The sequence below is a fragment of the Myotis davidii genome, unplaced genomic scaffold (genome assembly GCF_000327345.1).
Source record: "Myotis davidii unplaced genomic scaffold, ASM32734v1 scaffold395, whole genome shotgun sequence".
NCBI classification, from domain to species: domain Eukaryota; kingdom Metazoa; phylum Chordata; class Mammalia; order Chiroptera; family Vespertilionidae; genus Myotis; species Myotis davidii.
In genome coordinates, this window is record NW_006287904.1 from 1,532,063 (window position 1) to 1,546,019 (window position 13,957).

Below are 13,957 nucleotides of genomic sequence, written 5' to 3' on the forward strand. Positions count from 1 at the left end.
CTGGAGGGCTCTGACCCTACAAGGATCACTCGGGAAGGATGTTCAAGTGGCTAGTGGGAGAAGTGGGGCGGGCCATTAAGAGCGCACTGTCACGGTCCAGGCAGAGATTCATGTTGACAGATAATGGATCACATGGCACAGACAGGTCACATGGAAGGCTGTCCCTGCTAGTTCTTCTAGCACAACTGAGAAAGACACCCCCTTCTTTCCCAAGTCTGATAACTTGTTCCTCTACCTGATTTAGAGGCAGGGTGGCCAACCTGGGACGATGGCACCAGGTGCTTTTACTGTGTAAAGGGTCGACTTGGGTCACCTGATCCCTGGTGAAAATGGGGTTAAGGAAAGGACGGGAAAGGAAACACCAGCCTTGACTTTGGTTTCCTATTAAGTATGTCTGCTTGCCTCTACACCTTCTGAGAGTCTCTAGATCAGTGGTTCTCAACCTGTGGGTCGCGACCCCTTTGGGGGTCACCTAAGACCATCAGAAAACACATATATAATTACATATTGTTTTTGTGATTAATCACTATGCTTTAATTATGTTCAATTTGTAACAATGAAATTGGGGGTCACCACAACATGAGGAACTATTAAAGGGTCGCGGCATTAGGAAGGTTGAGAACCACTGCTCTAGATGGTGGCAATCAATTCCCTGACAGAATACTCCACTTCCATAGGCCAGGATATTGTGTAGGGACCTGGAGCACATCGATCTCCTATGGATGACAGCAGCACTTTGGGGCAAAGGAGTGGAAAGAGATGAGCAGCTCCCCTGGGGCACTGCAAGTAGCAGGCTGGATCTGGCTTTCGCTTCACTGGCGATTAGTAACCAACAGGAACCCTTGAAATCACTTCTACAACATCCATCAGAGAGCGCAGCCGGCCACAGGCCCTCCAAAGATGGAGGGACAAATCGTGACACCTAGAAAAAGATATCGTGCCCAGCTGGCATGGCTCAGTGGATTGGGCACTGACCCATGAACCAAGAGGTCACCAGTTTGATTCCTGGTCAGGGCACATGCCCAGGTTGCAGGAGCGTGCAGGAGGCAGCCGATAGATCTCATCAGTGTTTCTAACTCTCTATACTTCTCCTCTCTTCTCTCTCTAAAATCAATACAAACATTTTTTTTAAAAAAGGAAAAATATCTTAAAATAATAAAACATTAAAACAAAGTTAGCATTCATCAGAATTCTTCATTCCTTTTCCTTTCTATAGAGTGAGGTACTGGAAACCTACCTAGAGGTTAACAAAGTAACGGGAGAGCTTCCATCACCTTTTCAGAGGGTAGGCCTCGGCCCGCTGGTGGTCTCTCCAAACCACTCTCTTTTCTGCTCAAACTACTGACATGATATATCATCTTATCGCCAAGGCCCACAGTCTCTACACAGCGCTCTCCACCAAGAGGAGCACACCGGCACTCAGCCAGAAGACCAACTTGATTTGGTTTCTGACCTTCTGCACTGTGTTCTGTGGAACTGTTTCTAAGGCACCTGGAGATTAGTCCTGGGACAGAGGACGAGCATAATGGAAAATAAAAGATTCTGTTAACTTTATGATGCTTGTTGCTGATGAAAGCTGTCACTGGCACAGCTCAAGGTTAAAAGAAATAGATAAAATGAGAGGGGAAGGGGAAACTCCTCGCTGAATGGCCTTCTCTCAGCAGATTACTTCAATGGAAAAAAAGAAAAAAAAATAGCGAATTAACATGTCTGCAGTGACTCACTGACTCCGCAGAGCCGCTTTGGCATCCCAGCAATTTCGGATCAAATGAGTGTGCTGTGGTTGCCATAGACCCTCAGCATCCATTCTCCCAGCCTCACATCCATCTATTTCAATTGCTCCCATTCAGAGTAGCTGCTTTGAAACCTAACACCTTTAAAAAAAAAAAAAATCTGAGAAGCAGAAGACACTGAAAGGTAAAGTCCAGGGGCACCAGAGGCAGGCTGCCAGGCGATTCGGAAGACAACCACTTGGCACCCTTGCCCTCTGGCTTTTCAACAACAGGGACACTGGCTTCAGGAATGCACAAGGCATCTGCAGAGTTCTGAGGCTGGAGATCCAGAGATTCTCTCCCCTCTGCTCTGCTTCCTGCCAAATGAATATATGACGAATCAAAGATAGCACTGAAATACTGCTGGGGGTTCCATGGCAAAACATAATGAACAGCCTTCGCTTCGTTTGAATCTATGAGTCTCCCAAGCCTTGCCCATATTTATAGCATGCCTCAATTACCTCCCTAATAAACCACTCTGTGAATTAAAGAGTCCCTCCTTCCTGTATTCCAATCATCATGTAACCCAGCAGGCTCTCATCTGAAACATGATGCAAAATAAAATGTTCTTCTTTGTTGTTGTCAATCCTTACCCGAGGATATTTGCCCATTGTTTTTAGAGAGAGTATAAAGGAGGGAGGGGTCAGACACACAGAGAGAGAGAAACATCGATGTGAGAGAGACACTTCGATTGGTTGCCTCCCACCAGGGCCAGGGATCAAGCCTGCAACCAAGTACATGCCCTTTTTGACCAGAATCTAACCTGGGACCCTTCAGTCTGAGGGCGGAGGCTCTATTCACGGAGCCAAACAGGCTGGGACATTACAATGTTCTCAAGCAGAGATCACTGTTTCCAGGTCTGCCACACCAGGGCTGTTCCTTTGATGTTTCAGCACAATGGCACAGCTTTCTGCACACCAAAGCAGGGTTCCTACTAAATGCAGCACCCACAGGGAAACCAGATCCGGCCCATTCTGCTTCAGGGGACTCAGGACCTGGGGCAGAGCCCCCGCCCCCCAACAGTAGTTGGTAAACCTTTTTTGGAAAGGGCCAGAAAGTACATAGTTTAGACTCAGTGGTCCATACATTCTCTGCCTTAACTACTCTGCTGACATAAGACAAAAGTTCCCAGAGTTAATAGTAAACAAACAGACATAGCTGTGTCCCAATAAAACTTTATTTACCAAAAAAGGCAGTGGCTGGATCTAGCAGATAATCTTGAAGCTACCCCTGCAGGTGACGAAGGGAAGTGTTCTGAGCCTTTTACCACCTTTCCAAGGTCAGTGATTGCAGGCCTTATACACACACCCTCGTGGGAATCTCCATACACCCTCGTGGGAATGGCAAACACCATGAGGCTTGGGTAAAACTTCCACCATTACTCCCATTACGACTTTCTTTTACCTTGTTCGGGATACAAAGTAGCCTCAAGAGACCAACATGCAAGTGTTAGTCATCCCTCTTCTGTGAATACAGCTATATTATGGAAATAGTTAGCTTCGGTTGGCAGGCCTTGCTTATAAACAACAAGTCTCCATTTTTTCACACAGAGCTGGTGCTGGAAGGTCAGGGCCCACTGGGAATTTCTCTATATCCTCCATGCAAACGGACACTGACTGAAAATGTAAGTTTAGTTACAAAACATTGTGAATATACTTAAATGCCTCAGAACTTTATGCTTAAGAATAAACAAATTTTATGCATATCTTACCAGAATAAAATGAATATTTTGAAAGGCAAAAAATACTGATAGCCACAGGGGGAGAAAAAAACAAAACAATGATAACTTGGAGGAAGACTTAATTATTGAGGAGTTCCAAATGGCAGAGAAAAGCAATGTGTTCTAAACTTTTAAAATGAAATGGAAGCTCTGGGCCTCTTACAGGGTCGAAAACCAAGTTGATCATATGCATTTTTGTTACTGAAGCCTTTACGCATTTCGAGCATGTCTCCCCTTTGACGCTAGAGTTCGCGTTAGCCCTCAATACACTGTTTGACGACAATAAAAACTCTCAATAAAGCTGTCACAGAATGACAGAGTTTCAGCGCTGAAGGGGACCTTGGAAGATCCACTACCCAGCAGTTCTAATCCTTTTCCCTCCCCATCAGGCTCGATAGATGGGTGTTCATGGCCATGATGAATGATGCAACATCCACCCCCATGGCTTGCTCACTCCATTTCCTTCTCTGCTGCTCAAGAAAGTATTTCAGGAGGCGAGTAAGAGGGACATTATATGACTACCCTTGAATCCAGTCTAGTTTTCTTCTTAAGTAAGGTTTCAGCAAACTTAGATACCTATTTATGTGGGTGTGCCCCAAACCCCACATATAGTGAGAACTGATGTATAATTCAATCTAATCAGAACTTTTAAAATACCATATAGGGTTGGTATGTGCTTTTCATTTACACCACATAGACGAGGGGACTCAAACACCAGCCATGGAGTCCATGTAGGTCTTTGTAAACCTACGTCACAAGGTGGAAGTGGTCACATGAATACTAGCAGTTTTATAAGTTCAAATTAAAAAAGCAAAATCAAACAGTTCCACCTCTCTCTGCATGCATTAGTCCAGGTTAGCTTAGACCACAGGCTAGCTTGGAAAAACTCAAAAGACTGACTAGACAACGTGAACACAACCCAATATACATAAAAGCCTAAGCATCCGTTCGACCGTTGGACTGGTAACTATGATGCACACTGACCACCAAGGGGCAGACACGCAACGCACAGGCATGGAAACATGGAATAGACTAATGAATCTCAAAGGGAAGGGGGGAGGGAGGGTGAGAAGAGATTAACCAAAGATCTTATATGCATACTAGAAGCCCAGTGCACAGATTCGTGCACTGGCGGGGTCCCTTGGCCTGGCCTGCAGGGACTGGGCTGAAACCAGCAGTCTGACATCCCCGAGGGTCCCGGATTGCAAGAGGACGCAGGCCAGGCCGAGGGACCCCACCGGTGCACGAATCTATGCAAAGGGCCTCTAGTACCAGGTATATACATAAAACTCTCTGAAGACTTTAGTTGTTACTGAAGCAATTATTCAGAACCCAGATGTGTACTATGCAGTGCTATGTCTTGTCATATTTCTACCCACCAAAATCTAGGAGAATAGGGGGAATTCTCATCTTCCTGGAAAATCAAGAATGAAGCAAAGACTTGTCTTAGTCTGTTAGGACTGCTGTAATAGAAGACTACAGACTAGGCTTATACAAAACAAAATTTCATTTCTCACAGTTCTGGAGGCCAGAAGTTCAAGATCTGGTGACACCCCACATCCTGGTTCACAGACAGCTGCCTTTTTTGCTGGGTCCTCCTATGGTGGAAGGGACAAGGGAGCTCTCTCGGGACTCTTTTATAAGGACCTAATCACCCACCAAAGGACCCCACCTCCTAATACTATCACATGGCGATTAGGTTTCAACATATGAATTTGGGGCAGGGAGGTGAGCACATTCATTCAATCTATGGCAAAACTATAACCATTCCTTCCTCCTTCTGTTTTCAAGCCAGTCCTAAAGGAAGCTCAGCTGTCTCCCTGGAGTAGCATTTCCCCAAGTGTTCGGTGTGTTGAAAGGTGTCAGTGAATAAAAAGGGTGCTCTCATCAGTTGAATCTGAGAAATCCAGCCAAACTGAAACTGAACCAAACATCCGTTTCTCTACTGCATGACTCATCAGCCTCTATAAATACGGACGCTGTGTTCACTGTGTAGTTCCACGAGGACATGGCAGAAGGCAGTGTTTTCCAAACTTACTAAACATAGGACGTTTCCTTGGCAGTATATCTTGTGGGACTAGTGTTCCATGGAGCTTACTTTGGGAAATGTCACAGCAAAAGTATCTCTAAGGTGGGACTCTCATTTCCCAATAGGTGGGAATATTTGAGCCCAGGGTTCTAATTTCCAAGAATGAGGCCATCTAAATAGGATTATTAGGATCCACTTGGCCTGCTATAATAACTATGCTACCTGAGTGGTCACTAGCCACGTGTGGCTATTTCAACTCATATTGATTAAAACTTCATAAAATTTAAAATTTAGTTCTTCTGTCATGCTACCCACATTTCTTCTTTTTTAAAAAAATATATTTTTATTGATTTCAGAGAGGAAGGGAGAGGGAGAGAGAGAGAAACATCAGTGATGAGAGAGAATCACTAATCAGCTGCCTCCTGCGTGCCCCACACTGGAGATCGAGTCCACAACCCAGGCATGTGCCCTAACCCAGAATAGAACCGTGGCCTCCTGGTTCATAGGCTGACGCTCAACCACTGAGCCACGCTGGCTGGGCATGATACCCACATTTCTTTTTCTTTTCTTTTCTTTTTTTTTTTTTTGAATTATTTAATTATTGGCAAGGAAGCATATATTCTTGGATTGGTTACCCGTTTCCTTTCTTTATTTTATTTTATTTTTTTATTGCTTAAAGTATTACAGATGGTATTACATATGTGTCCTTTTTTTCCCCCCGCCCTTGACAGTCCCCTAGCCTCCCCTATCCCCCAGTGTCTTATGTCCATTGGTTTGCTTATATGCATGCATACAAGTCCTTTGGTTGATCTCTCATTTCAAGTGCTCAACAGTCACATGTGGTCACTGGTTATTATATTGGACAGTATACCTATAGGTCTTCTCCATCATTGAGGGTCTATCGGCAGGGGTGCACTAGAATGTCAGCTTCCTGTGTTCAAGGGTGTCTGTTGTGTTTTCTAATGTGTCTACAGCTGCATCCAGCATGATGCTTTGAATGCAGCATTTTTGAGTAAGTAGTTGTTGACTGGTAACAGGAAATATAAATATACAGAACACAAATAAGAGTTGTCCTGTTCTGCAGTTTTTCTAACCCCTCTCTCTCCTCTCCTAACTCCTGTCCTCAAATTCTCTGGTGACCAATCATGCAACATCCCTCAATATGGATGGACCTTGAAGGCATTCTTCTAAGTGAAAAAAGTCAGAGAAAGACAAATCTGTATGATCTCATAGAATCTTTAAAAAGCCAAACTCATAGAAACAGAGAGTAGAATGGTGGTTGCCAGGGGCTGGGAGTGGGAGAAATAGGGGATGTTGGTCAAAGGGAGTAAACTGAGTTATAAGATGAATACATCTGGGCTCTAATGTATAGCATGGTGACTAATAACAATACAGTATTATATACTTGAAAGTTGCTAAGAGAGTAAATCGTAACTGTTCTCACCCCCGCTAAAAATTATTTGAAGTGATGGATATGTTAACTAACCTTATTATGATCATTGTTTAATATATACACATATTAATTCATCACCTTTTACACCTTAAACTTACACAATGTTGTATGTCAATTTTATCTCAGTGAAGCTGGGGAGGGGGAGGAACTTCAGCATGGATCCAGCACTATCTCCAGCAAGACAGTAACTAAACACACACGTTTTTATTTACCCTCACCAGCACTGTTTGAATTCTATCAAAAAGGCTAAAACACACACCTGGGTCCACTGATACTGGGTTGAACTCAGAGGACCTAGATTCCTAGAACATTTCATAATTAGTCAATATGTTAAAACCAACGTGCATATTTTATACAACTTCCTGTCCACACACTTCCTCATTCTAAAGTAACCATAATGTGTTCCTTCTCCGTTTGTCTTCCTGGGTGGCTGGATTTGGCAGGTTTCAGAGCAGGCTGCCTGACTCCTACCTCTAAAAACAGGGAGGTCAAGTGTAGCAAGAGCTCCAGCGGGAGCGTTATCATGCTTCCAGCACCAGACCTCCCCCGAAAATGACTCTCAGTCCTTTGCCACCATCCCCCAAAATGGATCAATTTCCACAGTCCACAGCTCCTCCCTGAATATGTTCATCGGTGCAACAAAAAGGTAAACTCAACACTCTTAAAAAGTGAAGTGGACACTTTCACAATCACCTTTTCCGCTGCCATAAAAGCTTTAGAAATCCGTGACTAATTAATTCTCAGGCACCTGTTAATCTCCCTTGCTCTATCCAAGTAACAAACCAAAACCAGCGGGTTTTGGGGTTCTTGCCAAAGAACCCAATTGTGTTGACTCACCCACCTGGTCCTTTTGCTGAAATGACCTCTTTTCTCTCCTTTCTCATTTTAACTATTTAGTAAAGATTTTTATTGTAACCCTCAACTCCTGTGCGGAAATGCACAGACCAAATATATGTTGTGAAACATTTTGCTCTAATATTGAGATTTTGAGAAATCTAGCTCAAGCCACTCCAAGAGCATTAATTCTGAGTAATGTGAGGCTTTGTCTCCTTGCATCGCTGTGCACGTCAATAATGTGACTCCAGGAAGGTGACAGGACACTGGAGAGTAAGAGAGGACAAAGTCAGAGTCACCGCAGCCACGGCTCAGCACTCCACTGGACCATAATGTCACATGATAGCGCCCCAGTGCCATGGGAGGTGGGAGCAAGGGCCTGGGAACAGGAATTAAAGTTCAGGAACCTGCCTCCCCCAGAGTCCTAACCAGATGAGGAAATCAGTCAGTCTTGATCATGAAAAGCTAGGAATGAGGTGGTTCTTGCTATCTTGCAGAAGATGAAAAGAATAAATCCTTGCTTCTTGATTGCAGACAAAAATGTAAGTCCAAGAGCCCCTGTTAATTTGTGTGAAGGTGGCACCTGGTTGCAAATACATGTTATATGTGCAGTTGGATAACTCCTCCCCCTAGTAAATGGTGCTAAGAGCCTTAAGAACTTTATTAAATTTAGAAATTATGTGAATGTTAGTTAATAAATAAGTGAAACCACTTTTAACATAAAAAAATGGTTAGTTTCTAAATATAGTATCTACAAGTTTAGCTTAAGATTTAAGCAATGCTAGGTGTTAAAATGCACAATTTTGATGACCTGAATAATAACTGAAAAGAACAACTAACGGTGAATGTTCCTTTCCAAGAATAAAAGCCACCCTCTGTCATTAAAAACATACTGACAATTCACTTAGCTGTTATGCTATTATTTTAAACCTTCTGTTTGAGTTTTTTAAAAAACAGTAATTAGGACAAAGTTAAAAAAGACAGCAAGACAAGTCTCCTGGAGAATTAAGTAAACCCTCTTAGAAGCCATATGTTCAAGCTGGTTTTCATCTAAAGCGTTTGGAATGGAAAATCGCCACAGAAAGGAAAAGGGTTAATGAGATGATAAGGTGGTCACTGTTGGCACATCTGCTGGCTAAACAGAACCAAATAGAAGTGAGCAAGTCACTGGTCCCACTACTTCCAGCTGAGTGGCCAAACCTGTAAGGATGAGAGATGCAAAGTCAGTGGGTGGAGCAGGTGGGCAAGACCGCAGCAAAAGGAGCACATCACCCCATTTCGGAATGCCTTGTGGGATGCAGGCCCACCGCTGCTCCATCATCTAATTCTCCCAGAAAATTTTAAACAGTGATGTGTATATGTATAGATGCAGACTTTTAACTGAAACATTTGAGTTTTAAATCATGGCATTTCATGCCTGCACACATTTGTAAAACAAAACACATAAATGGGCCCCAAAAGTGTGCCTTCTGATCTGTAGAATGAAGTCAAACTCCACAGTATGAGACTCTCATAGCCTGGAGGGCGCTTGCCTCCTAACCCCACCCAATCACACCCTGAGTCAAACACCTACAATTCCTGAAAACGGTTCCATTCCCCAACTTCGGGCCTTTGCTCACACTGCACCCTCTACCCAGAATGCCCTGCCTGGCCAGCGCACTTGGCAAAATCACCTCTTTCATGGACTCTGTCTTCCAGAACCTGTCTCTGAAGCTGCTTGCTGAGTATATGGAGCCCTGTAACCTAGCAGACAGGGCATACTACCCATCACGCCTCGCTGTGCAGGACGCCTGAATGCACCTTTTATGGGAGGATAATGGTGCCAACAGCACACTCGGCAATGAATGGAGGTGTTCTCAAGGTAGTGCCTTTTAGCTATCAAAATTATGCTCCAGTTTGTTCCAAAGAGATGTCCGACTTCCTGTACCTCCCAGAGGAGCAGAATAGTGACTGTGAGAGCTCCGAATGGCCGGCAATCTTCAGTGGATACTCCCTCAAGAGATTCAAATGTAAAAACGTTTTTAAAGTGGAAGGTGGAAAGGTAAAGCTATAGAGAAAGTAAGCAAATCGGTAGTTGCCAATGGTTTGGGAGGGAAAAGGAGAGATAAACACGTGGAACATAGGATATTTTGGAGAGGTGAAACTATTCTGTATGACATCATAACAAAGGGTATATGACCTGCATTTGTCAAAACCTGGAGAACTATACAACACAGTGAACTCTGATGTATGAAAATTAAGGAAGTTAATAATTGGGGGGTGCGAGGGGCAACGGGGGGAATAGGACACATATTAATACCTTAATCAATAAAGAAAAAAAAAAGAAAGTTAATAATTTAAGAGGTCCAAGGGTCCAAGGAAAGAATGCAGACTGTGGTGAGAGAAACTAGCTGTAGTACAAACGTATAAGCAACTCACTGAAGGGGGGTATGGCGGGGTGGTGCTGATCGAAGTATCTTTGGAAATGCGTGAAGCTTGTATGACTAAAGGCAAAAGACACTACCCCTAAGAACTGACCAGCACTTCTCAAAACTGTCAAAGACATAAAAACAAGGAAGTCTGAGACACTGTCACCACCAGGAGCCTAGGAGCCGAGGCTCAGAAATGCAATGTGCTACGCAGGATGGAATTCTGGAACAGAAAAAGGCCATTGGGTAAAAACGAAAGGGCTCTAGATAAACTATATACATCTGTAATAATGAAGTGTCGATACTGGCTCATTAGCTGTCACAAATGTACCACATTAATATAAAATGTTCTTAACAGAGAGACTGTGTGGGTACAGTGGAAAGTATCAGGAACTCTCTGTCCTCTCTGCTTAATTGTTTTCTGGGGGGGGGGGGGGGGGGGGGGGGGAGGGGGCGGGAATCTAAAATTGTTGTTTTTTTTTAAAAAAAAGTCTATTAATTTTTAAAAGGTGGGAGGAAAGAGAAGAATGGCAGAGCAAGGATGTGGGGTGTCAGTTTTCAGAATGTCGGGTAATCTGGTCCCCGGCTGGCTCCGTGCGGCTCTGTCTCGCTGGGGGGGAATTCTCCATCTCAGCCCTGCACACGAGTCTGGGCAACACCTCCTCCACTCTGAGATGCGGCTACTGGCTACCAGCGAGGAGAACGTTCTAGGGCACAGAGCAGAAGCTGTTTTAAAGCGATACTAGGAATTTCCAAAAAAAATTCAGGCACTTCGCAGGAGCGTTTCACAGGGTGTAAAAGTCACCTGGGGCTTCAAAGGAGCCAATGAAGATGAAGGACACCCTCCTGGGAACACAAAGAAAGAGCAAGGTGCAGGATCCAGGACCACAAAGGGCTGAAAGGCATTCTTCCTTCACCTGAACAGGTCTCCTAGGGTAACCACTCTGCTGGTATTGAAGAATCCCTGAAGGCAAGCAGCCAATCCCACAAAAACCTGAGCCACCCAGACTGGTAGAGAAAAGGGGGGCGAGGCCACCAAGTCTAGTTCATTAACACTGCCGCTGGCTAATGATCTTACTGTCCCTGCCGCTCTCCCCAAAGGTCCAGTTTCTACCCAGCACCAGTGTGCAGCTTGACACTAAGCCTAGCGCCAGTGTCACCTTGAAGGGCAGTAAAGAAATAAACACGGCCATTAAAACGAGGAAAGACCACAGAATGAGGAGGAAATGAACTAGGCCAACCAAAAACAACAACCTCTTTTTCTTCTTGTCTTTTTAAAAACTAAACAGAAATTCATGGTAATTCATGGTAAACAACACTTTAAAAAAGAAAATAAAACAAACAAACAAAAAAACTTGAAGTTGAGAAAGAAAAGCTGCCAGACATGGTCCGCCCGCTGCTGACAGGGCAGCAGCGTGGCGGCAGCCAGAGCGGAGAGGCCCACTCAGCCGGCCTGAGCCGTGGCAGCATCTCCAAGTAACAGATCCAGTGAGTGGGTTCAAGACCTCCTGTTAGACGGAAAAGCCAAGTTCTAGAATGCCTAGTGCAAGTGTCTAACAGGCACGTCTCCCTGGCAGGTAGATAACACAATTTCTACGTTAACGTTGAAAACCCAAGCCCCACATGGAACAAATGCATCTACTGAAAACAGCCTACTTTAGTCCATTTGTGTAATTATCTTAATCAGACTGAAGATGTGAAAAGTATTTGAGTGACTTGGGGATTTTATGAGAATTTTATAGAATTCAGTTGGATCAAAAGGCCAGTCATGCCCTACCCGGTTTGGCTCAGTGGATAGAGCGTCGGCCTGCAGACTGAAGGGTCCTGGGTTCGGTTCCAGTTAAGGGCACATGCCAGGGTTGCTGGCTCGATCACCGGTAGGGGGTGTGCAGGAGGCAGCCAATCAATGATTCTCTCTCATCATTGATGTTTCTCTCTCCCTCTTCCCTTCTCTCTGAAATCAATAAAAATATATTTTAAAATAAATAAAAACCCAGCCATTTAGTCACTGCAGGCCACAGGGTACCTGTCACAAATATTCAACTCTGCCTATGTAACACTAAAGCAGCTATAGATGACAGTGGCTGTGTTCTAATAAAACTTTATTTACGCCCTAACCGGTTTGGCTTAGTGGATAGAGCATCGGCCTGCGGACTCAAGGGTCCCAGGTTCGATTCCAGTCAAGGGCATGTACCTTGGTTGCGGGCACATCCCCAGTAGTGGGTGTGCAGGAGGCAGCTGATCAATGTTTCTCTCTCATCAATGTTTCTAACTCTCTATCCCTCTCCCTTCCTCTGTGTAAAAAATCAATAAAATATATTTTTTTAAAAAAACTTTATTTACAAAAACAAGCAGCAAGCCAGATTTCACCCACAGGATGTACTTTGCCAACTATTGAATTAGATAATTCCATCTCTCTCCCCCCCCTCCCCCACAGTTCCTCCCTCTGTCTCCTCTTCTCTCTCTTTCTTTTTCTCATAGTCACCATCCATTCAAATTTCAGTAAGAAAGCAAAACTTCTTTAATTCATAAGTTAGGAAAGAAATCAATATGAATCCCCTAAAAAGTCTCCTTTATACATTTCTTGAAGAAACTCAGTTGAAAGCCACACAGGTGCGTACAGTACCTGGCTGTAACCAAGCAAAACTTCTCAGGGAACTATTTTCTCTAAGAGGAAGTGTTGGGGAGGAGCACATACCATATGAATCAGGCCAAAACTTCTCAAGGGTCCAGAACGCTTATGTTCCCTGTGGCTATCTTCCTAACACACTCCCTTACCTGGGAGCTTTGAGATTAGTTCCTAGAATGTCCATAACAAGTCCAATCTTGGTAATATGGCATACAAGCCCCTTCCCACATCTCTTTCCACCTCCAAACTACACTCTGACAGCCTAAGAGGATTCACTACAACTCAAATACATCATTCGCCCACTTTCAAGTAGTGAAGCCCTTTACCAGAGTGACCATGTAATTTACTGTTCAAACTAGAGCATTTTTGAGAATGAAAGGAGTGCTATTCATCACTGTGCTGGGACAAGTGTGTAGCCCAAGGCAGACCGTAAGATAGAGCCATTTAGCCCTTATTTGTGATGACCTGTCTGTTGTGAAAGCTACTGCAAACTCACTCTGGTGAACTCCTACTCATCCTTCAATGCCCAAATCAAATATATCCTCTCCCCGTTTCCTGTGCTTTTGCAGATCTCTTTCTGGCAGAGGTGGTCAGTCCCTCATCTTTGTATCTATTATAGCCTATATTACATAGTGTTATAGTCACTTGTTCACATGTATGTTTTCTTTGAGGACAGGAATGCTTCCTCTGTACACTTGGCTTTGAGCTGGAATGGTCTTATAATTAATATTCAACAAGTGTTTGTTCATTTTCTTATAGTAACAACAACTACATATTTAACCTCAAGGCAATTATTTGTATAGCATAAACTAGCAGCTCAACCAGGGGTAATTCTTCCTCCTGGGGGATATCTGCAACATCTGGAAACATTTTTGGTTGTCATAACTAGGGAAGGATACTTTTTTGCATCTAGTGGGTAGAAGTCAGGATATTGCTAAACATCCTACAATACACAGGAGAGCTCTTCACAACAAAGAATTATCCAGCCCAAAATGCCAGTAGAGATAAGGTTGAGAAACTCTGAAATAAACTGAAAACTTCAACTCACTTCCTCAAGAAGTTACTACAAATTCTGGATTACAGAAATAGAAAGTCAGGAAAATTTCCAGCAC

The 13,957-nt window shown here is 43.8% G+C and overlaps 1 protein-coding gene across 1 annotated transcript in view; it reads left to right on the top strand.

Annotated features, from left to right (window-relative positions):
• The first annotated feature begins 11,600 nt into the window (after window positions 1-11,600).
• GPD1L (glycerol-3-phosphate dehydrogenase 1-like) overlaps window positions 11,601-13,957 on the top strand; it is a 129,791-nt gene continuing 127,434 nt past the window's right edge. Inside the window, exon 1 of the mRNA XM_015561246.1 lies at window positions 11,601-11,692. Within this exon, the coding sequence (XP_015416732.1) occupies window positions 11,601-11,692 (92 nt within the window). The remainder of the gene's footprint in view (window positions 11,693-13,957) is intronic.